At 38.8% G+C, this 25,273-nt stretch overlaps 2 protein-coding genes across 4 annotated transcripts in view; both read left to right on the forward strand.

Annotated features, from left to right (window-relative positions):
• The window catches only part of xrn1 (5'-3' exoribonuclease 1), an 82,054-nt gene extending 63,508 nt beyond the window's left edge, over positions 1–18,546 (forward strand). For 2 of the 3 annotated variants that reach the window (XM_067995045.1, XM_067995044.1), the window contains exons 36-44: positions 156–284; positions 2,968–3,105; positions 7,216–7,375; positions 8,792–8,955; positions 10,917–11,030; positions 11,178–11,289; positions 12,150–12,307; positions 14,465–14,778; positions 17,830–18,546. In XM_067995045.1, the coding sequence (XP_067851146.1) occupies positions 156–284; positions 2,968–3,105; positions 7,216–7,375; positions 8,792–8,955; positions 10,917–11,030; positions 11,178–11,289; positions 12,150–12,307; positions 14,465–14,773 (1,284 nt within the window). In that variant the 3' untranslated portion in view covers positions 14,774–14,778; positions 17,830–18,546. The remainder of the gene's footprint in view (positions 1–155; positions 285–2,967; positions 3,106–7,215; positions 7,376–8,791; positions 8,956–10,916; positions 11,031–11,177; positions 11,290–12,149; positions 12,308–14,464; positions 14,779–17,829) is intronic. The other variant, XM_067995046.1, reaches the window with a different exon arrangement.
• A 3,483-nt stretch (positions 18,547–22,029) lies between these two features.
• The window catches only part of gk5 (glycerol kinase 5), a 70,689-nt gene continuing 67,445 nt past the window's right edge, over positions 22,030–25,273 (forward strand). Inside the window, exons 1-2 of the mRNA XM_067995048.1 lie at positions 22,030–22,318; positions 22,444–22,659. Of these exons, the coding sequence (XP_067851149.1) occupies positions 22,531–22,659 (129 nt within the window). The 5' untranslated portion in view covers positions 22,030–22,318; positions 22,444–22,530. The remainder of the gene's footprint in view (positions 22,319–22,443; positions 22,660–25,273) is intronic.

Here is a 25,273-nt window from a genome sequence, read left to right on the forward strand (position 1 = left end):
GAAAATATAGTCCTTTGCCCACTTTTTTAAAGCAGGGGAGGGCATAAATCGTGACCTTGAATTATTCAATCAGAAAAGGATTTTTAATTAGGCATAATGTATTAGAGTTTACAAGCACAAAGGAAGCATGAAATACTTCTTGTGAAACATTGCAGGTGTGTACTGGCAATAGTAAACCAAGTATGAAAATTCTAAGAAGGAATGAAGAGTCAAATGAACAAAAGCCTGCAGTGGTAAATTGTCAGCCATCTGCATCAATAGAAAGGAATAATTCCTCCACAAAGGTAAGGAGCCCACATGCAACATCAAGCGTCCAGATGTTCAGAGGCATTATCCCATGGTAGGGTAGGGGGTAAATGTTCAGATTTTTTGAACTGGGGAGGGTATAAATATCTGTGAATGATTAATTAGAATTTTATTATTTTAATAAAACGAATAGGATTGGAATATTGGGCATTGCAAGGCACTGTAGGTCAAGAGTGAGAAACTAATGAGTTGGGAGGGTTGCAAGAAAGAGAAATGACTATTTATTTGCTACTATATTATTATTTATAGTTGATCTCCTGTAGCATTGTACAGGGCGAGTTTAAGACTGTGTGGTCTTCGGGAGAAGTGGTGTTGGAGGGCAGAGGATAATTTAACTAGACAATAAGACCATAAGAGAGAGGAGCAGGAGTAGGCCATTCGGTCCCTCGAGCCTACTCCGCCATTTAATGAGATCATGGCTGATCTGATTTTTACCTCAACTCCACTTTCCCGCCCTTTTCCCATATATTTTGACTCCCTTGCTGATTTAAAATTTGTCTAACTCAGCCTTGAATGTATTCAATGACTTAGCCTCCGCAGCTTTTTGGGGATAGGACAAGATACTAGGGAGATTCTATCCTTGGGGGTAGATGGAGAGAAACTATTTCCTCTGATGGGTGAGTCCAGTACAAGGAGACATAACCTTAAAATTAGAGCTAGGCCATTCAGCTGTGAGATCAGAAAGCACTTCTTTACATGAAGGGAAATCTGGAACGCTCTTTCCCCCAAAAAGATGTTGAGGCTAGATCAACTGAAAATGTAAAAACTGAGATTGATAAATTTTGTTAGGTAACGGTGTTAAGGGATATGGAATCAAGGCTGGTAAATTGAGTTACGGTACAGATCAGCCATGATCAAATTGAATGGCAGAACAGGCTCAAGGGGCTGAATGGCCTACTCCTGTTCCTATGTTTTTACATTTCCAATGTGAATTCCTATGCCCATTGCAGTATCTCTACTAGTGGAAGGGTGTAGATACAGTGTAACAAGTTTACATATGCAGTTTACTTTATAAATGTGGACGTACAAATTTATAATGGGGGGGGGGGGGGGAAATTGAGTAAGTGAATGCAGGTGTAAGATTTTTAATATAGGTAGATAAGGGAGAAAGGAAATGTATTTGCAATTGAACGGAGTGTAAGATTCACCCAACTAAGTGTGATAAGTCCACCAGCAGTTGAATATTTTTCCCAAAATGTGGTTCTAAGATGAGCAATGCAAATGTGATCAGTTGATACAATATTGTTGCTGTCCTGTGATCTGAACAACCGAAGCATCAAATGTAAAAGCATCTGACAAATGTGATAAGGTGCTATATAAATGGAAGTTCATTTTCTTTCCGTTTGTCTCTTTTCCCCCCTTGTCCTGTCTGTATGTATGAGGGCTTGCACTTAGTACTTTCTAGCCTTTCAACTTTAATTCTTCGGATCACCTTAATTTGCATGTATGTATATTTTGTCACTGTAGTTAGTGTATGACTTTCTATTACATGTCTTCTCATTTTGGTTCGGCATAAAGTTACTTGTTAAGTGTGAAGTGATACATTTTGGTAGGAAGAATGAGAGGCAATATAAACTAAATGGTTCAATTTTAAAAGGGGTGCAGGAATAGAGAGATCTGGGGGTGCACATACACAAATCTTTGAAGGTGACAGGACAAGTTGAGAAGGCTGTTTTTTTTCAAAAAAAACATATGGGATCCTGGGCTTCATTAATAGAGGCATAGAGTACAAAAGCAAGGAAGTTGTGGCTAAACCTTTATAAGACACTAGTTAGGCCTCTGCTGCAGTATTGTGTTCAATTCTGGGCACCACACTTTGGGAAGGATGTCAAGGCCTAGAGAGGGTGCAGAAGAGATTTACGAGACTGGTACCAGAGATAAGGGACTTCAGTTATGTGGAGAGATTGGAAAAGTTGGGGTTGCTCTCCTTCGAACAGAGAAGGTAAAGGGGAGATTTGATCAGATTTAAGGTGATCGGCTAAAGAGCCAGAGTCGACATGAGGAAACATTTTTTACGCAGCGAGTTGTAATGATCTGGAATGCACTGCCTGAAAGGGTTGTGGAAGCAGATTCAATAGTAACGTTCAAAAGGGAATTAGATGAAGGGAAAAAATGTACAGATCTATGGGGAAAGAGCAGGGGAATGGGACTAAATGGATCTCTTTTTGAAGAGCAAGCATGATTGGCCGAATGGCCTCCTCCTTTGTTGTACCTACTGTGATAAAGGTGACTATCCAAAGGTTTTTTGTTTCACACATGAGGTTGATTTTTGTCTTTCAAGAGCCCTGGCAGGCTGACCTGTCCTTGTGGATTTTTCCATATGAATTTTTTTCATATAGTGCTGGTTGCTTTTGTGATGGTCCTCCTCTTCACACTACTTTTATGAAAATTTGTAGTTTGCAAAAAATCTGAGATACAGTTTTGCCAATATGGTCCAATTTGTCCTTGTAGGCTAATCTGAGTACTTTCTAGTCTCGCATTGGTTTAACTCTCACCATGTTCGCATTTCCTTTTTTTATTTTTGATATGTATTTTAAACAATCCAAACATTTTTTTTACATTTTGCAGTTCGTCTGTATTGCTCTTAGAATTTCTAGCTATTCTTTGTAGTTCTGCAGTTTTACTTCAGTTTGTATTTGATGATGTACAATGTATCAACAGGTACCATCTGAATTTGAGGAGCTGTTAGTTTCATTAAAAGCACCTGGTGGACAAGTGGGAAAAGATGTACAAAACTCCCAGTCCAAAGAAAGCCAGGGAATCACTGGAGAACCTCTATCCCCACAGTCTTTTGCAATGGTATGTATGAGTTGTCAATTTCTGAACTCAGTTGGATATTTTCTGTTAACATTTTGTGTTTAAAATTTTCTGTTAACATTAAAAAGAGAAAAAAACTGATAATTGCTATACTTGTGGATCTATGAGAAAAGAAATTGGTCAGTCGATGGCATTAATTTCTCCATCCTGTTCTTTCTGATGAGTTATGGTTATTAGTCAAATCATGCAACAACTAGTGGATCTCCTGTAGAGTTACATATGGGCAGTATGGACCACGATTATGTTGTTTAGCTGTTAAAATGGAGATGTCTCTAGGGCCATTCCTCGAGGAATCTCTATGGGGAAAGTGGTCCAAACAGGCACATCTGGGTAATTATAGCTGTCTGTAAATTTGAGGTTGCTGAGAGGTTAATTATACCTGCTTGTAAATTTCAGGCTCCGGTCAGAAGAACTTAGCATTGGCTTTCTGTCAATTTTTAAAAAAATTTAAGGTTATTTTGCATCTGTGACAATGTCAGACACCTGCTAGACGCAAAACATTATTTAAATGATGCAACCAGCACATGATTTGTCCATCACAATTCCGTCATCAAGCCTTACTATAAGCAAATCTCTGTCACTGTTGCACATGATTTATCATATTTTATCATTAAGCAGGAACAAGTCATGATTGGTACGTTCCTTTTACATAGAATCATAGAAAATTATGGCACAGAAGGAGGCGATTCGGTCCATCGTGTCCGTGCCGGCCGCAAAAGAGCTATCCAGCTTAATCCCACTTTCCAGCACTTGGTCCGTAGCCCTGTAGGTTACGCCACTTCAAGTGCACATCCAAGTACTTTTTAAACAAGTTGAGGGTTTCTGCCTCTACCACCCTTTCAAGCAGTGAGTTCCAGACCTCCACCACCCTCTGAGTGAAAAAATTTCTCCTTAGCACCCCTCCAATCCTTCGACCAATTACTTTAAATCCATGACCCCTCTGCTAAGGGAAATAGATCCACTCTATCTAGTCCCATCATAATTTTATATACCTCGATTAAATCTCCCCTCAGCCTCCTTTGTTCCAAAGAAAACAACCCCAGCCTATCCAATTTTGTAGCTAAAATTCTCCAGCCCTGACAACATCCATGTAAATCTCCTCTGTATCCCCTCTACTGCAATCACATCTTTCCTGTAATGTGGTGACCAGAAATGTACGCCGTACTCAAGCTGTGGCCTAACCAATGTTTTATACAGTTCTAGCATAACCTCCCTGCTCTTATATTCTTTGCCTTGGCTAATAAAGGAAAGTATTCCATGTCCTGCTACCTTCAGATGTTCAATCAGCCAGTAGTAATCGGGAATGAAAACCATCAGTCACTTTTTTTGTAGTTTTTAAATTTAAAAAAAAAATCAGTAACAGCAAAACTTAAAAAATTGAACTAATCAAATCACAAAATATTATCTGTCTTAGTTTCTCCACTATACTGAGTACTTACCACCGGAAGCAAGACTTGTAGCATAATAAATAAATGAGAAGTTATATCATTTACAAGAAAATGATTACACTTACCTGTACAATAACATTTCCTACGTTAGAAAATGCTTCCATCAGTGTTTTCTGTTAAAGGCCTGAGTCTATGCAAGAAGTCTAAACCTTGTTTACAACATGCACTTATGGAGGCAATTTCTAGAACCTGCTTGATTCACAAGAGTGGCCATTCACAGCATGCCAGCACCTGCCACTTATAAATCTTACTGCTCCAATGAAAAATGACTAAGAATTGAAACCACCAGGAAATCTATTTCCTTACAAGTAATGGGAGTTACTTTTTTTGGATAAAACCTCCAGAACAACAGAAATTGCTGGGTGAACCAAATTGGGTGTAGTGGCCAATAATGCTAACCAACATGAAATAATCCAAACCGTTCTGAACAGGCTAGGTTAATCACCTGTGAGGTGAAGATGCAGTTCAACACTGATAAGTGTGAAGTCATGAGATTGGGTAGAAGTGAAGATGTGGATTTCATAGTAAATGATAACGCGCTTGAGATAATGCAGCAGTCAAGAAATTTGGGGGTTTTGGCGGATGTATCATTAAATCTGTCCGCTCATTGCTCACGGGATGAAGAGAGCAAATAAAATGTTGGATTTATAGCTAAGGGCATTAGTTAAATGTCTTAGATGATGATCTTGAAGTTGTATCTGGTCTTGGTGAATCTGTTTCTGTTTAGTTTTAGTCTCTATTGTAGGAAAGATATATAATTATTGGAGGAAGTCAAAGCATGTCTATAAAGCTGAATCTTAAATGTGAGAGTTAATTTTATGAGGAAAGATTGTCCACCCTGGAACTTTACTCACTGGAGAAGAGAAAAATGAGGGGACTAGATAGAGATCTTTTAAGATTTTCACAGCTATGGATAATTTGGCACTAGGGTGTCAAAAGAAAATAGGAAATTTAGGGAACTTTTTTTTTTAAAAGTAAGTGAGATAGAATTATCGAACAGATTACCTACAGGGAGTGGTGGAATATGAATAATTTTTAAAAAGGACGAGATAAATTACTGTTGGACACGGGTATAGAGGCCTATGTTGCAAAATCAGTGTGGAATTTGATGGGAGGTTTGGAAAGGTCAGCAAGATGGACCAATGGTCTTCTGCCAAAACGTTATGTTACTATCTTAATGTTACTTCAACTTTTTCTGAAGTGACTTTGAAAACTAAACAGTGTATACTGTGTACTAGCTGATCTCCTACTACATCTGTCCAGCACAGTAAGCAAGCCAAGCACAGATACAGCTGAGGAGAAAATTAGCAGGCGAGGAATGACTTGGAGTAGGTCTTTTGGTTTCATAATGTATTCCAAAATGTTATAACAGCTGCATCTCTTATGCTTGTATACAATAGTTGCTATGAGTTTGGAGATTTAAATAGTAGCAATGTCTGGGTGGACTGTACTATTAAAGTTTGAAGGGAGGTTCTGAATAAAAGAGCTAAATTTAAAATATTTTGCAAAAAAAGTTTGCTTAAATACACTAAGTACAGTGGTAAGTACAGGATGCAAATAAGAAAAGATTAGACCAAAGTTTTATATATTATTACCTGGGCTTCAAAATAAGTCATACCCTAAAAGTAAAAAAAAATGCTTCATATTGCATGCAAAGATTTATTTATGTATCTGTGGTACGTGAGGAGGAACCTGCAGTGGGTAAGGAAAATATTATTTTCCTGAACCAATCAAAACACATTAATTTTACTGTTTTTGGGAAGACCTCTTACAAACTTCTCTGATTTCTTGCACTGGAAATATGTCCTCCACCCTTGAAACAGCATAACCTCCAACTTAACATGAGTGGAGGATCCACTTAAATAAATTGCACATTCATGTCTTTTTTTGTTGAAACAAATTTAATGGCAGTGGTAGAATAGACCCTATCAAAGTTGATGGCCCCTATCAAACAAAACCCCACTAAGCTACTAATTTCCAGATGTTAGGACTTTAAAAAAAATATATATTCAGATTGAAGAGAATATATATTACAAATCATCTTTGTTAACAAAGCCAGCTGAAAATGTGACTTGGTAAAGCAGGGAGCCCAAAACTAAATTAGGTTTGTATTATCTTCTGGCTTGATTTTCAAAAGGCTTGAGCCTATTAATGCCAAATATCGGTGATGCATTGCTGGGATTTTGTGTCACTGAGTTAATGCTATCAATTGGTTTCACTTTTTTCAACAATGTGGAATGATTCAAACTGAGGATTCAGAGAGTGAATGAACAATGTTTTGAGCAACAACATGTAGTTATAAGGGAACAAGTTTATTATTGATTACTGTAATAGATCCAAAATATTTTCAGGCCATTGCAGGAAACAACAGAATATAATTTCTGCAATCCATTGTCTGAAGTATATCTCTGGTTAACCCTCTATAGTTGAAAATATTCTTGTGCACTTTTAATCCACATTAAGTACTTGTGCATTCTAATCTAGTTATGTCTCAATAGTGCCCTGCTCCCACTATGAAGTTTTCTGTTTGTAATTTGGACATTTTCTGTGTCTTGATTTTGTGGATGCAGAAACCTGTATTTAGATTTCATTACAAATAATCTTTTTTTCCTGATCATATAAATATTTTTGATTTTGCTGATAGAAAGGAACACAGATGCTGAAGGAAATTCTGAAAATAGATAGTGCAAGTTCAGCCCCTGAGAAAGAAACTCAAGTATCCTCTACTGTAAAGCAAGAAAGCTCCGTAACTCATCATGAGAAACCAGGATATACAACCCACCAACGTCCAATAAAAAAACTTGGTAAGTAATGCCATTTAAACTGTCACCCATTTAACATTCGTCCTATTAAAGATCCAGTCCACAAAGAGGATGGGGAGCTGTTCTAATAACTGCAAAACTATTACTAAGTTACCAATGGACTCCAACGAGGAGACCTGAATTTGAATCCCAGACTCAACTAGCATTCATACTTGCTGAGTTTACTTGTCTTAGGAGATGAGCAGTCTTGCTTTGGGATGTGGGGTCCTGCTTCACCATCAACATATACAGACAAAGTGGTGCAATGCCACTTTGTGCCGATGATTCCAATTTCTGCTGTGAAAGACATCAAGCAGAGGCCATGCACTTCCTTACAGGGCAGGAAACATAGCGGGAGACTCATCCCTGGGCCACTTGTGTGCATCTCTTATTGACCAATTCTAGAATTATATTGGTGGTGGACTATCAATCTGTTGCACACACCTACAGTCATGAAAAATGAGTGCGGGGAAAAAAATAACTTAGGACGGTGACCAAAACAATACAGCATTTCCTAATCAGGCATGAAACCAATTGGAGAAACTTTTTATTCCCCAGCTAACTTTCTCCCTTCCTCTTCTTTCCTGATGTTGACTCCATGCTGAGGTATGGTTCCACTGGTTGTGAATGCCTAAGTGCCCATTATTCATATGGGAGACTTGATGGTGACAGTGAATGATAGGCTATTTGAGTTCACATCAGAGCAAAGCCTATCCTGCTCTTGACCTGTCATCCCACACATCATTTCCAGCAGGGATTGCTGGACATTAATTAGGCATGGGAATCTATCAGTGCCATCAATCCAATTCCTTTCACAGGCCATGTGCAATCGTCAACACTATCCAATCACCTGAAGAAAGATTCTGCAGAGCTTCTCGCCCACAAAAGTAAATTGAGTAAAACTCACGTAATTTACCAATTGAACTGGTGTCACATCTGTATAATTTATTCTTATGATTCTCTCCCCATTAATAGCAGCTAATCTTGGAGTGAACTTACCAAAGCAACACTTTCAAGAATCAGTTATCATTGGCTCCAAATGTTTTATTTTCATCAATTTTTGTTTACATTAGATTGGAAAAGGGATTCAGCTGAATTACCATAATTGACAAAAGTGGCTAAAGTTACTCATTGGATATGCTGATGATAGTTAAGCTCCTTTCACTTTTTTGGGTTCTATGACTCCAAGCCAGTTCCTCTGATGTCATATTAGCACTTTGTTTAAAGAAATATGTATTAAAATAAATAGAAAATTTTAATTTTGGGTGCTGAGTGACCATGGTATACCATTAGTATCAACTCTTATACATGGTTGAATTTTCTGCTTCATTCCTATTAATAATTCTTAGTTTTAATGTATATATTTTACAGAAAATAGTGTAAAATATACCTTTTCTAGTGAGATCTCTCTTTTTCTAGCTGCACAAATCAACAAACCTCAGGGGTCACTGGGTGGAGAAATCTCAGGACATTATCGGGGACAACAGCAGCCTCCATTATCCACCCCAGTGTCAGAGTTGCTCGTTATTTGTGCCAGAGTTGGTCTACCGCGTCCAGATTTCTCCTTTATCAAGACCCCACAGGTTGGAGCATATTTGAATTGTTACTTAAACTTACAGTTTGATGCTCGCTGATCAGCATCATGCTAGTGGATGTCTGGTTCTGCCGATCAGTAATCTTTTGTTGACCAAAGGCAAACTTGATATCAACATCAGTATTTCGGTTTTTAGTCTTTGTATTGGTTTGGCTGGTGTTGAAGAATTTACTTTTTGCATTTCTCTCCAGTACCTGAAATATAGTTACGGTAATTAAGATTAGATTACTGGACATAAATTTGTTCAAGTTTCTGCCATGCAAGTTAGTATTTTTTCAAGGACACTGATTATTTTTCAGTGAAGGAATGTTTCATTATTTTAAAAATCAAAATAAGGAAGAACTTGCATTTATATAGCACCTTTCACAACCGGAGGATGTCCCGAATTGCTTGAAAGCCAATGAAGTACTTTAGAAGTGTAGTCACTGTTCCAATGTTGGAAAAGTGGCTGCCTATTTGTGCACAGCAAAATCCCACAAATAGCAATGAGATAAATGAGCAGATAATCTATTTTTGGTGGTGTTGGTTGAGGGATAAATGTTGGCTAGAACACCAGGGGAACTCCCCTGCTCTTCTTCGAATTGTGCCATAGGATCTTTTATGTCCACTTGAGAAGGTTTAACATCTCATCCAAAAGACAGAACCTCCAAAAGTGCAACACTGCCTCAGTACTGCACTGAAGTGTCAGCCTAGATTATGTGCTCAAGTTTCTGGAGTGGGGCTTGAACACATGGCCTTTTGACTGAGGTGAGAGTATTACCACTGAGCCAAGACTGACACCTAGTAATACATGTAAGTGGGCGAGGTAAGAGTAAATACCACAGCTACTAACTAGGCAACTCTAGCAGACAAATTGGGTATCTTTAATTCTTTCCAGTAGAAAGTACCATTGATTCTTGTGCTCATAATTAGCAAATCTACTATTTATTTTAACTAAAGGTTACTGATGGCTTAGATTTAAGTTGACTTTTTAAAAAAAGTAATTTTAAGCTTGAAGGCTGCTGCAGTTATTTAAATTATTGACCACATTAAAGCACATTGGCGTAATGTTGACCAGTAGATTCAGTATCTAGTGATCTCAACCATTATAGGTGCTCCCAAAAGGAGCATTCGTGAGAAGGTGCTGACCTGAACTCTGCACTGCTAGTTTTCAGCAATGATGCCTAAAGTTTATTTGTCAGACATACGATCTTGAATTGTTCATTTTAACTGTTAAATGTTTTAAACCGTGTGTTTCAGATGAGAATGGGGCAAAGCAGTAAACATTACTTTTAACCATATCTAAACACAATTAATGGTGGTGTGCACAGAAAGACATACGTTTTTATAATGTGAACAATTAGAAGTCTGAGAAAAAATGGAATGTATCTTGGAAAATTATAACGGTGCCTGTGTAGTAATAAACTACTCAAAATGCCATATAATCCAAATTGTTTTATCAGCTAGCTGGTAGTGTGCATGGTTGTGTTGGTGCTGATCATTTGGAGAAACAGTGCCCCATGAATGTTGGGGGAGGTAAGAATCCCTTCTTTGGAGCATCTGGTTTACTGTGATGCAAAGTAGTTTATGTTACAAAGTAATCATAAATTGTGAATTGGAAGAGAAAATTAGTGCTTTTTAAAAAAAAAAAAATAACTGCTTTATCAATATTAAAGGTGATATAATTTATCCTCCCACTCCCAATGAAGTAGTAATGGTATTGAAATCCTTTCAGTTAATGGGAAATCAAATACTCTATTAAGAGGGTACTTCGTGTTCACAAAATAATTGGCACCATTGGTTTCCAACAATGTAGTCAGGTATAATGTGCTTTTCCTATATCTAGCTATACTTTTTCATATTATTTAATGAGTTAAATAATGTCTGTTTTTAATTGCTACCATATATCCAATATTTTATAAATAATTCAACCATTGGTTATTAATAATGAAATGTTCTTATTTTCACTAGGGCCTGACAGTTTGCCAAGTGAAGTTAGCTAATGGTTTGCTAGTACATGGACCTCAGTGCCAGTCAGACAGTGATGCCCAGGAGAAAGCCGCAGCATTTGCATTACAGCGACTGGTACAAACAACATCCTTTTTTATAAACTTGATAATATGCCAGCTGAGCAGCCAGCCTATTTAAATCTAGCCTTTTAGAAAGAAACATACCTTTTACAGTCCAATTTTAGATGGGGGTATTTACTTGTTTTAATTTTTGTTCACTCAGAATGCAACAGGACAAAATATTCCTCTCCCTCCAAATGTGTTTTCCAGTTATCAACCAGTTACAGGATCTGTACCACCTCGAGCCATTCCACCATCCTTTGGTCAGACTTCTAGTAAGATATGCCTGAATTTATAGTAATTCAACATTTTAATTTTCACTGATTACTGTAGTTATTTCTTTTTAGTTTTGAGTAACCCACCTTACAGAAATACTTAAGGGATCAGTTTTTTAAAAAAAAATGTAATGGGGGGTTGCCATAAGAATTTGATATACTGCAAAAGCCTAAAACTGTGTACCTTCCTCCTAATGTTAATAACTGTTTCATTCTCCATGTACGTCTCTATACTGCCATTTTCTGTGATTTTTGGAATGCTTTGGCACACTGGCATGATGCAGCATTATTCAACTCCTGGTTTTTCTTCCACGTTCTTTCTGCCTTGTCTGCTGCATTGAAGTTTGTAGATGCTGGGTTTAACATCGATAAACAAAGGAGTGTGTATTTAAAATTATGCATTACATTTTATGATTTAGCTAATACCAAGAAAGGCTGTCTTTCAATAAAGAGGTTAAGGGGCAGTTTAAAGGCACAGTGGGTCATATAGGAGTGCATTACATGGTGAGTAGATGCAGGCTGGTCTTTTCTCCCACCTAACTTTCCATAAGTCATGGTTTTGTCCAGGGAAAATGTTGAAATGGATTTTTTTTTTAAACTGAGGGAAGGGATAGAATCTTCAAACTTTAGTGCAGCAGACCAAACACAGCAAGGAGGGGAAGGAAGAGGAACTGAGCTCAGCATTGCTTAGCATATTGAAGCACTTTTTAAAAAAAATGAGTGGGAAATGGCACGAAATGGAAATCAGAACTGTTGAAAATTAAAATGGGAATTAATGTAGGAGGAAGGGAATGGTTCAAGATTTTTTTTTTCCAAATGTTAAACTATCTTACAATATTTGAATGTATTTCAAACCTCAGGTGCCATGATGCCCCCAGCTCCTCATGGGTATGGTCCTGTGCCTTGGACAACTTTGATCCCTCCCCAGCTATACAATAACTTTCAGATCCCATATTCAGGAGGCATCTGTCCTGGAGGAGTGCTTATAGGTACTCACAATCAATTTGTGCCTTTGCAGGTAAGTTGGTTACATGCTTTAAAAAAAAATTGCAGTCTCTGGAGTAGGGAAAAGCTGAAGGAAGAGAGATTTTGAAACTCGGGAAAGATTGCAGATGAAAGGACTGAGCGTAGTAATATTTTGCTTTTTCTATTTGATATACCAACACCTGAATGTCTTAAACTTTTAATAAACCATCCTGTTAAATGAATGCCTCATATACTTGACACTGGGACCCCGATTTACATACATAATTGAGGCTTCCCCCGATTTAGGCGGGCACACATCCGCACCAAAAATGGTGGTGGTGGTAAAATCCCTGTGGAATGGGAACAAAGTGGATAATTGATCTGCTTCTTTTTAACTGGTCCCCACCTGGTTTCTGTTGGGCAGGGAGAGTTAAAATCCCCACCCCCAAGTATCAGATTTCATTTTACAGTGATGCTTCAGTTTTTTTAAAAACAAAGAACTTGCATTCATATAATGCCTTATCACATCTATTGGGACATCCTGAAGCACTTCGACTTGCAACAAATTAAATTTTGTAGTACAGTTATTGTTACTATGTGGGTGAACTTGGCAGCCCTTTTGTAAACAGCAGGGAGATCAATGTTTTTTTTTGGTGGTGTTTGAGAGAAGAATGTTGGCCAGGATATTGGAACAACTGCCTTCAAATAGTGCCGTGTGATCTTTAAAGTTCACCTGAACAGGAAGACAGGACCTCTGTTGATACCCGCTCCCTCTGTACTGCACTGAATTGTCAGCCTAGATTATGTGCTTAAGGCCTGGAGTGGGACTTGAACCCACAACCTTCACGACTCGAAAGCAAAAATACTACAAACTGACCAAAAAGAAGTGACCTAATAATTCTGGACTTTTTAAAAAAAAATAATAATAATCACCCTATAGTTGTTCTAAATTAAAAGAAAAAGGCTAATTGTCACACATTTTATGATTTCAAATCATTAAGGAACGTTACGGTTTCCATTTTAGTGGTCCTGAAGTGCAAAATTCGGGGGACGGGAAGGGAGTCTGCCCAATAATTTTTAGTAATATTCTGTAAGTTTCTGCTTAGGAATTGGAGCTCTAAGAGTATATGTAAAATAGGATATAAACTACTAAAATTTAAACAATAACATCCACCTAATGTGTCAGTGGTTATATTCTGAGCCAACTTGAAAGATTTTCAAATGGCACTATAGTAATGAACTTCATCTAACCCCTCTTTCTGAAAGTTGTACTCAGCATTCTTGTGGTATGTTGAGTTGTGAACTATAGATTGTGCTGACCTTTTAGGAATCTTTATTCTTTGAATGGATATTTACTATATACATCTTTCCATCCAAGGCCCATTTACTCCTTTTTTTGGAAAGTTGGTGTATAGTGTTCACTGTACACACAACTGGTATGAGTAAATAGTTTGTTTATTTCTCTTGGGATAAGAAATGTTGCTGTCGTGAGAAGAAAACCATATATATGTGGTTAGCTTGGCTCAGTAATGTTACACTCTCTCCTTTCTGAGTCAGAAGTTTATAGGTTTGAGCTCTACTCCAGGACTTCACATCATCTAGCTGACACTTCAGTGTGGTACTGAGGGAACGCTGCATTGTCATAGATGCCATCTTTCAGATTAGACATTAAACTGAGGACTCATCTATACCACCTTGCGTTTATATAGTGCCTTTAACATAGTATAACGTACAAAAGATGCTTCACAGGATAGTTCTTCCAGTGTCTTGGCTAACAATCACCCCTCAACTAACACCCACCAAAACAGGTTAATTGGTCACTCATCTCATTTGCATTTGTGGGACTGCACTGTGCAAATTGGAAGCCACATTTGACGACAAAAAAAGTGAGTACACTTCAAAAGTAATTCATTGTTAAGTGGTTTGGGTATCCTGACGACACAAAGGTGTTAAATAAATATAACTTCCTCTCTGCCGTGCTCTCCCCTCCCTTCCACATATAAAAGGGCACGTCGCGTGTTGCAGTTCTGATGTCAAATACCTTAAGGGGCATCATCTTGTATGATTTTCCCACTGGTAACCTGAGTTTACTTCTAATGATTTGTGGAGTATTACTTCCATACGAAGAGTAAAGACCCTACAAGGTAAGTGTTTTTTTGTCAAATCAACATTTTGTTGAATAATTAGCATACATTTTTTTATTTAAAAGGTCACTAAGAGGAGGACAACCTTCAATAAGACTTATGACGATAAGGAATTCAATCATTCTATTCAGCAAAAGCTGAATCAACCAGCAACTACAATGGAGTTTTCTAACACATCACATGGGTATCCTGCTGCTGCCACCTCAAGAAACTTTTTCCAGCCTGGTCGAACACCTCTTGAACCACAGGACAAAACAATTGTACAAAGCCCCATTCAACCCAAGGGGCAGCAACAGTCAACGACAGGTTCTTCTGGTAAACGCAAGCAGAGGAAACTAGCAGTCAATTTTGGAGTATCTCGACTGCCCCAGTAGTTAAGGTGATTCAAATTACGCTGTTTCTGAAATTTAATTTCATATGGCAGTTCTTTTCTAAATAGTCTGATATTCAATGTTGCATTTTTCTTTATATTCATTCAGTGACAAGCTTTCCCGAATTTTCAAATGAGGCTAATCAATATTATCATCAGACTAAAACTGAATCCAGTGAAAGTTGATGAGTTCATAGATTCTTGTGCCATAGAGACAGTGCTCTTTATCCCAAGCATTTAAAAAGAATGTGTTTTTTGGGATATTCCCATCCATCGCTCTAATTTAAATCAGAACAATGAAAGACGAGTGCTGTAAAAATCCATTTCCACGCTTGGATTAAAAAATTTTCCAACTGCAATTAGCTTCTGGTAAAGGCCATAAAACACTGCAGTTTCTGTTGATCTGAATTATATTTGTTTTCTATTTGCATTAACAGCTCAAGTACCCCACTCTATCTTCAGAGGTTTGCAGTTTGGTTGAAATATAGAAGTAATGTATCTGATCTTTTTAAATCATCTACTGTGTCCATTCTTCACCACAACCTCCAATAAACACTTGACTAGTCTGTTTAGGGTTTGTAGAAAAGGTTTCATCGTACCATGGACAATCTCCTAATATTTGAGTCACTTATTCAGTCACTTAGTACTTTGAATTCCTCACCTGTCGATTAGTAAAGTGCCTCATCTTTCAATCAACCTTCTGAACTCAACATTGATTTCAATAACTTCAAATCATAACCACTGCTCCCATTCTTTTGGACAGCAGGTGCTGATAATGGTTCTGCTGTTGCCATTTACAGCTCCTCCTAGACCCATCTTTTGTTTCTTAACTTTTTGTCATTTAATCACTCCTAACCTCCACCCCATCAGAGACCTTCCCTTTTTGTTCTTTCTTTCCCTCCCCTTCCTCCTCCTCCTCCCCTACCCCCCCCCCCCCCCCACTCCACCTTCCCCTGGCTCTGTACTTGCTTAAAAACTGTTCAATCTTACACTTCTAGTTCTGACAAAGGGTCATCGACCTGAAACATTAACTCTGTTTCTTTCTCCACAGATGCTGCCTGACTTGCTGAGTATTTCCAGCATTTTCTGTTTTTATTTCAGATTTCCAGCATCTGCAGTATTTTGCTTTTGACTTTGAATTCTATCTTGGGAGGCTCATTAGAGATGTAACAGTGTGCTGTGGAGCCTTAGCATTTGGGTTCATACTGTAATTCTTCATGAACCATACTATCAAGAAGGCTTGGTGTTTTCACACTAAGAGGACAAATTGTAGGACTAGCCATCCATGCTACTCTTGTGGACCTCCTCCTACCTGGCTCAAGTGTGACATTGCCAAGAAGGCAGATAGACATACTTCCTGGACTTTGCCAGAGTGAGAATCGTTCAAATCCATTAAAGTGGGGATTAAAAGAGAGCATAATAAGTTAAAAGTATGTAATTAAAAAAAAAATAGTACAGACCATATTAATTGTGTACATCACTTGATTTAGTCACAATTGTCTGGAGGTGGATATCTGCTTTTAGGTACAAATTATGTATTCTACACCAAAATATTTGCTGTTACCTATATTCTAGGTGTGGATCGAGCACTGTGGAAATAAAATTTCCACACTTGCATAAGCACTGACATCATCACATGACTTCTCCATTTCTCAGCCTCAAGCCATTCAAGCGAAATTCACAACACTGGTCTCATAAATGATTCTCCCTGTGATAGGATTTTCATTCTGACTTGAGGTTGATCATAACTTACTAGTTAGTACTATTGCTTGAGTAATGTGGAAGCCTCGTTTGTGATAAATTTTATGATTTTAATGAATAATGTTTTCATGTTTTGTGGGTTACAAAAATTGTAATGGAACTGACTTCATTTTTTTTCTTCATAATAAATTGGTTTTAGATTTGACTTGTGACTTAACCTTGAGTCTCTTCTGCCCATTCATTGCCAATGGGCAGAAACTCCAGCCCTATATTTAATTGTTTCCATTTTGTATTCTGTACCTTGATGCAAAAAGTTATGAGTTTTAAACTCATTTATTTTTGGGCCAGGTTTTGTGGCTCAAATTGCAGAATATAAAAGTCTATGTACAATATTCTGAAGCTTGCTAAAAAAAATCTGCTTTTAAAGATAGAGCTTTTGTACTCTCATTTTCCTTGGCAAATTGCTGTTGTTTTATATAGTAAAATGCACTGTGAAATCTTGAACTTCTTTAGACATCACCTGGATAAAATTATATTTTTAAACTTAGTTAAGACAGTGATTAAAAGTGGCCCACAATCTGTCTGTAAACTGAGCAGTTCCATGTAACCAGTGTTATAAAATGGATGGGTTCCTCATGGATCCCAGTGGATTGTGTCACTGTTAGCTTATTTTGCTGAGCAAAATGCTTCAAAATATTTTTTAGAAATATAAATAGAGGCAATATTACTGTTAATGGTTAATTGCTTCTACAGGTAGCTTCTTCAACAAGTTGACCATCTCTTATGACAACATAGCACTCATGCTCCCTATGCCATAAGAGCCTTTTCTTTTGTTTTTACTCTCCCTTTGTGTGTGTGTGTGTGTGTGTAATTAAACCAGTAAAAGAATGGGACCATGTCCATACTGAGAAAATATTGATCCAAGGTATTATGCTATGTATTTATATTACATTGTTTCTTACCTTTTTGCTTCTTTCCTATTCTTTGCTTTGATTCTTTTCTGTCTCACTCATGAGTGGTATTGCTTGATTTTTTCAAAGCTGGACAGTAGTAGCTGTTCCCAGTTATCTTACACTTCATGTAGGAGAGATTGGTGGAATTCAATCTTTAAGATCCAGAAATTTAAAAATTTCATTCACTTAAGTGTTCTGGAGTTTGATAAAACTAAATTTTTATTTTAACACCCATTTAGTCAGAACAGCTAATGTCTTTTATTTTGGGGTTTACTTTGCTAAAATATGGTACCTGTGCTTTGAAGTGTTGAAAAAGTTTCTAGAAATATTTCTAGCTGTACTGAAATGGATTAAATACTGTAATTAAGTGTTAACTGAATTTTAATTGTGATTCATTTTTTTAAAGGTATTCCAGATCAATTTTTAATGTCCTCTGATGCCCTATATTTGTCCACATCTGCCGATATCTTGTGAATTGCCATCAGTTGTCCAGGAAACATCTGTCTCTCCTAAATGCAATATCCCATCTCAACATGTGTAACCATGTCTGTTTTTATAAATTTCATGTAAATTTTTATTCAATTATGTCCCTTGCAGTTAAAATACCAAAAGCTTGATGTGTACATGTAAAGCAACGTATTTTATACGACTAAAGAAAAATTATACGACTAAAGAAAAATTCAACTTCTGGTGTAGATGTTGTAGAAAGTGCTTTAAGATTGTTTTATAGAAACTGGAAAATTTCAAATGATTTACTGCCTGATTTGTAGGTTCTATGCATTTACTTGTAATTTTTTTTGTTTTAGAATACTTCAAATATTTTAACGACTTGTGACACAAAAACCTTTTAATGTTTATCAATGCTAAAAATGTATTGCTTTTATGAGTGCTCTTTAATGTTGTATTGAAGTCTTTCCATATGGATCACACTGGTTGAAAAAAATGTACAGTGAAAAGAAGGTGATGGCATATTAATCATATTTATTGACGAATGTGGACTTTTTACATTTTGTGTATTAAAAAATGGAGAACTTACTGGCTAATAAAACAGTACAATTCAATGTTGCACTTTCTGCTGACGTGTATAGGCAAGCTCAATAATACAAATAAAGCATTTTGTTACAAGTGTTCAAAATGTGATGCTGACTTTGTTCGATCGTTCAGTAATTTGTAACAACTCAGGAAAGGAGGATAAAATCAAGGTTTTTTGATTATTTCGATTGTTCCTGAATTTCATGTTCAATGGCTCAGTGGCTTCAAATTTTAGCTGGGCCCTTTTTGTGCATTTACTTATCGTGCAGTGTGTAATTTAATCCTAGGAAACTAATACCTGTGTGGTGCTCAGCCAGGAAGTTTGGCATAAATTCTGACTCTTATGAAATGATTTTATAATTAATTTTACAAATTGTGTGGTCTCTCTCTTCCTCCCTCATCTGCCCCTCCCATTATTAATTTCCAATTTTTACAAGTTGAAAACACATGGCCACTTTGGCACCTTAGCTAGTAGCCAGTAAACAAAGACTTGAGAACTTTGCATTGTCTACCCTCTTGGTTGAGGAAAGATACAATGGACCTAAGGAGGTGAGGGAAAATTAACTTGCCAGTTAGAGTGGAAACATTTTCCCCCTTTTTCAAACAACTTATGGGCTAAACCCTTATGCTATTTCTGCAACTCAAGCTCCAAATTTCATTGCAGCTGCAGAACTGCTCCCCAGTCCTGGATTGTGTATACCGTGACTGTCTTCCCACCACCACTGGCCCCCCAACCCTGCTCATTGAAGGGGGCATAACCTTAAAATTAGTGCTAGACTGTTCAAGGGTGATGTCAGAAAACACTTCTTCACACAATTGGTAGTAGAAATCTGGATTTGTGTCTCCCAAAAAGCTGTTCAGGCTAGGTCAATTAAAAATTTCCAAACTGAGATTGATAGATTTTTGTTAGGTAAGGGTTACAGAACCAAGGCGGGTAGATGGAGTTAAGACACAGCTCAGCCATGATCTAATTGAATGGCGGAACAAGCTCAAGGGGCTGAATGGCCTACTCCTGTTCCTGTCTTCCATTGAATAGCTGGTAATATAATTTTAGACACGATTCTCTTGTTAGTAGCAGAAACAAATGAACCAGTGGTCCACACTTTGATCATGTGCTTGGAGGATGAAGCGAGAATGAGTGAACTACTTCAAACCACCCATAAATACAGCGTTTCTCCTGTTCTGTTCTCAGTTTGTTCTCAGTCAAGACAAACTGTGAACACTCTCGGAAAAAGCCTTGCAACTATCTGATTATTCGGCAGATAGCAGTTGCAGTGACAGAGGATGCTGGGGAGTAAGAGTCTGAGGCCTTGGTTATGGAAACTGAGCACTATGTACATCTGAAAAAGAGGCAGATGAATAAGTACGACTGGAATGTGGAGAACGTATGTAGGGAAAACCAAAAACTTTGTCAACAATTTCAAAGGATTAAAAGAACCAGTTATGCTGCATTTTAGTGAGAATGGACAGTCATTTTGCAATCCAACCAAGCAATAGGGATCAAAGCAGTCTTATAGTGTGGAAGTTGCAGTTTTTATGGTTACTTTTTTTTTCTACATCTGAACTTAATGTTAAATGGTCTTTTCTGCCACAAGAGATCAGCTCAACTTTCATCTAATGACTAGAGTAAGTGATTTATCAACACCGAGGTGCTCCAAAGCTATATTAATATCTCCAGGATTATTGTGCAAATTTGTGGTTGAAGGACAATAAATCACACCAATTAAATTTTTTTCTGAACATTTAAGTTTTGGGACTTGTGCTAATTTATAGTGCTCAAGTTGCATGTTGTAAGTCTGATCAGTGGGCCAATTGAGTATTAAAAAAAAATCATGTTTTGCTGTCCCGTTCTCAATTCTATTAATTATGGGGCAACCACTGTTTAAACTATGCTGGCCAGTACGAAACCAGGTGTGTAGCTACTTTACAGCAATCTTACAGGTGACATTGTGTGCTTCTGCCTTTCCAACTCAGGATCAGAATTTCACACCTGCATATGCTGGTAATTACTGGTGTTTGTCTTTTTGGAGGAAACACCAGTAAATCCTACATCTAGGATTGTGAGAGAGAAAGATGATGACTTTGGTTGATATAAAGAATTCCCAGACACTGCACAGGCAAACCAGAGCAGGAGTACGGAAATAGCTAAAGCTGTTGGTTAAGGAGGCTTTTGAAGGTAGGAAGAAATGTAGCAAGGTACAGGGGTTTAGGAAGAATAAGTGGAAGTACCATGGCTGAAGTCTATCACCAATGGTAGAGTGGAAGGGGCAAGGGGGAGCGTGGGTGTGGAGTATGTGCACTAGATCAGAGGTGGAAAAGTAGAGGGTGCAAATTGGACCATTGAGCCAGAGGAGTTTTCAGAGATGGGATGGCCTGAGGCTGCCTGGAGAGTTGTAGATGAGGATTAGAATTTTGAAATTAATTGCTGATGCCCATTTGTTGCCCACCCTTAGTTAAAGACAACCACTTGCATTTATATAGAGCCTTTAATGTAGTAAAATGTCCCACGGGTGATGAGTGGAACTTCGTGCAAGATACGATTCAAGCGACTTGAGTCCTGGATGAGTTGCAATTTATTAGCACCCAAATCCTCGGGAGGCTAGCCTTGGAAAAATTAACTGCAGGTGATAAAAGGCATATGTAAGGAGTCACACACCAGGTTATAGTCCAACAGCTTTATTTGAAATCACAAGCTTTCGGAGCTTTGCTCCTTCGTCAGGTGAGTGCAGGGTTCCATAAAGGCACAGCATATATAGTCAGAGAACAATGCCTGGTGATTACAGATAATCTTTCCAACTGCCTGTTATCACACCTCGGCAGAGAGATAATCACAGCAATCAAAGGAGTGGATGGTGTTTAGACAGGTTTGTCAGGGAAATCAAAGGATTACATCCAAGAATACTGAATACACAAGGGGTCAGATCACAAAGACAGAAAGAGAATGACCAGTTGTATTAAAAAGATAACTTTTTATGTTTCCCTGACCAACCTGTCTGAACACCATCCACTCCTTTGATTGCTGTGATTATCTCTCTGCCGAGGGGTGATAACGGACAGTTGGAAAGATTACCTGTAATCACCAGGCATTGTTCTCTGACTATATATGGTGTGCCTTCATGGAACCCTTCACTCACCTGACGAAGGAGCAAAGCTCCGAAAGCTTGCGATTTCAAATAAAGCTGTTGGACTATAACCTGGTGTTGTACGACTCCTTACATTTGTTCACCCCAGTCCATCTCCACATCAGGGATAAAGAGTGTCTCAGCAGCAGTGGGCGGATGCAAACTAGCGTTGAAGAGGTGGAGAATATATTAGCATCACTTAAAAGTTATGCAGTGCCACCTGTGTGATTGATGTGCGAGGCGATGCCGGCGACTGAAAAATCCCCACGTGAACAGCTCCACCTGCGTAGATAACTCGTCAGTGGGAAGTAAGCACGTGTCATTGGCGCAGGCCGAACAAGGGCACGCACAGAGTACGTGTGTGTGTGTAACAAAAAATAGCGCGCATCAGTCCGAGCGGCACCTCCCCTTTAAGATGGGATGATGTGTGACGCGGTACGTCACAGGCGGGGCGAGACGAGGTTAATGACCGGGAGAAACAATAAATGCAAGACGATTTGTAGGGCTGTGCAAGCCTGATTAACCGGTCCCGGGTCAAATGGGCGCTCCAATGCAGACCCTGGTTCTGGAAATGGCAGGCTGAAGGTTCTCATCATGCCTTTTAAGTGCGAGGGAGCCTTAAAATCCATTGCGCTGGGAGGACCCTTGGAAGAAGAATGCGAGTGTTTGATTTGGATACATGTGCAACCACCTGGGATACAAAGTGACAGCTGAAGTCGGACCTCCTGCTGCTGCTTCCTGGTATTGGGGCGCGTTTGTGTGTTTAAGCCCTGCCCTTTACGTGTATTTTTTTTCCCTCTTTCTGCTCATTTATACTCTTACTTCCTTTTGTGTTTTTTTTTTGCGGTACATTCATGGCTCCACAGTCGCCCTGTCTCCTCAGTCTTTGACTCCTGTGGGTAGGAAGTGCCCCCACCCTCCCCTCAACGTTTGGGTGCGCCCCTCGTCCAGTTATGGGCTCTGTCAAAAATGGTGTTCGACGCAATGACACGTACGTTCTGGCCGTTGATGTTGGCTCCACGTCCATCAGGTGCTACGTGTATGACCCAGCTGCAAAGATTAAAGGTTTCAGCAGTAAGCCGGTAAGATCCACGTCAGAGGGAACACCCGAAAGTGTGTACGGGTTAAATATGGCATCTAACAAAATCCTGGGTCATTGCTCTGGGAAATGTTTGCCGAGGGACACTTACTATTTGTTTATTTAACCAAGGGCTGACCTAAATCTGTGTATGTTTTCATGTGCGTGCACTGATGTCATTTACGGGACAGGAATTGTAGCTTACAGGTTCTGGGGAACGTTTGTAGAATAGAATTGGCTTTATCATAGTTTACAGCACAGGAAGAGGCCATTTGGTCTATTGTGCCTGTGCCGGCTCTTTGGTAGAGCTAGCCAATTAGTCCTACTCCCCTGCTCTTTCCCATAGCCCTGCATTATGTGATTTAGTCAAAGTGCCATGGGCACTGGCTATGGTGACTGACCAATGACGATTATATTTTGGCACACTATAGCTGTAATTGGAACCAACTGTATAATACTAAACTGAATAAGTTAATTCAAATTTTATTACTTGGAAATCTGGGATTTTTCAGTGTTTTGTGGATCATATTCTGTGAGCCTGTTCGAGAATCATAGAAAGTTACGGCACAGAAGGAGGCCATTCGGCCCATCATGTCTGTGCCGGCCAAAAAAGAGCTATCTAGCTTAATCCCAGTTTCTAGCACTTGGTCCCTAGCCTTGTAGGTTACTGCACTTCAAGTGCATATCCAAGTACTTTTTAAATGAGTTGAGGGTTTCTGCCTCTACCGCCCTTGCAGGCAATGTGTTCTAGACCCCTACCACCCTCCTGAGTGGAAAAAAAATTTCCTCCGCTGCCCTCTAATCTTTCTACCAATTACTTTAAATCTATGCCCCCCTAGTCACTGACCCCTCTGCTAAGGGAAATAGGTCCTCCCTATCCACTCTATTTTGCTCCCTCATAATTTTATATACCTCAATTTTAAATCTCCCCTCAGCCTCCTTTTGTTCCAAAGAAAACAACCCCAGCCTATCCAATCTTTTCTCGTAGCTAAAATTCTCAAGCCCTGGCAACATCTTCGTAAATCTCCTCTGTACCCTCTCTAGTGCAATCACATCTTTCCTGTAATGTGGTGACCAGAACTGTATGCAGTGATCTAGGTGTGGCCTAACTAATGTTTTATACAGTTCTACCATAAACTCCCTACTCTTATATTCTACACCTCTGCTAATAAAGGAAAGTATCTTGTGTGCCTTTTTAACCACCTTATCTACCTGTCCTGCTACCTTCAAGGATCTGTGGACATGCACTCCAAGGTCCCTTTGTTTCTCTACACCTCTCAGTATCCTCCCATTTATTGTGTATTCCCTTGCCTTGTTTGCCCTCCCCAAATGTATTACCTCACACTTCTCTGGATTGAATTTCATTTGCCACTTTTCCACCCACCTGACCCGTCCATTGATATCTTCCTGCAGTCTACAGCTTTCCTCCTCACTATCAACCACGCGGCCAATTTTTGTATCATCTGCAAACTTCTTGATCAAGCCCCCCACGTTCAAGTCCAAATCATTAATATATTCCACAAAAAGCAAGGGACCTAGTACTGAGACTTGTGGGACCCCACTGGTAACAGCCTCCCAGTCACACAAATACCCGTCAACCACTTCCTGCTACTGAGCCAATTTTAGATCCAACTTGCCACTTTCCCTTGGATCCCATGGGCTTTTACTTTTTTGACCTGTCTACCATGTGGGACCTTATCAAAAGCCTTGCAAAAATCCATGTACACTACATCAAATGTGTTACCCTCATCGACCCTCCTTGTTATCTGCTCAAAAAATTTAATCAAGTTAGTCAGACACGACCTTCCCTTAACAAATCCATGCTGACTATCCTCGATTAACTTGTGCCTTTCTAAATGATGATGTATGCTGTCCCTCAGAATCGATTTCTAATAATTTGCCCACCACCAAAGTTAGGCTGACTGGCCTGTAATTACTCGGTCTATCTCTTTTTCTCTCTTTTTAAACAATGGTACAACATTAGCAGTCCTCCAATCCTCCGGCATCATGTCTGTAGAGGATTGGAAAATAATGGTCAGAGCCTCTGCTATTTCCTCCCTTGTTTCTCTTAGCAGCCTGGATTCATTTCATCTGGGCCTGGTGATTTCTCTACTTTCAAAGATGCTATACCCCTTAATACTTCCTCTCTCATCCAATATTTCACACTCCTCTTCCTTAACTACAATCTCTGCATCATCCCCCTCTTTTGTGAAGATAGACACAAAGTGTTCATTAAGAACCATACCTACATCTTCCGCCTCCACACAGGTTACCTTTTTGGTCTCTAACAGGCCGTACTCTTACCTTGCTGCTTATGTATGTCTCTTGCTCTTTATGTATTTATAAAACATTTTTGGGTTTTCCTTAATTTTACTTGCCAGTATTTTTTCTTGCCCTCTCTTTCCTTTCCTAATTTCCTTTTTTAATTTCACCCCTGCACTTTCTATACTCTAGGCTTGCTGCAGTATTGAGCTCTTGGTGTCTGACATAAGCTTCTCTTTTTTTTTTACCTTATCTTACCCTGCATGCTCCTTGTCATCCAGGGGGCTGTAGATGTGGCAGTCCCACCCTTTTTTGTGGGAACATACTTACTCTGAACCCTCACTATCTCCCCCTTG

Source organism: Heptranchias perlo, chromosome 13 (genome assembly GCF_035084215.1).
Source record: "Heptranchias perlo isolate sHepPer1 chromosome 13, sHepPer1.hap1, whole genome shotgun sequence".
Classification (NCBI taxonomy): Eukaryota; Metazoa; Chordata; class Chondrichthyes; order Hexanchiformes; family Hexanchidae; genus Heptranchias; species Heptranchias perlo.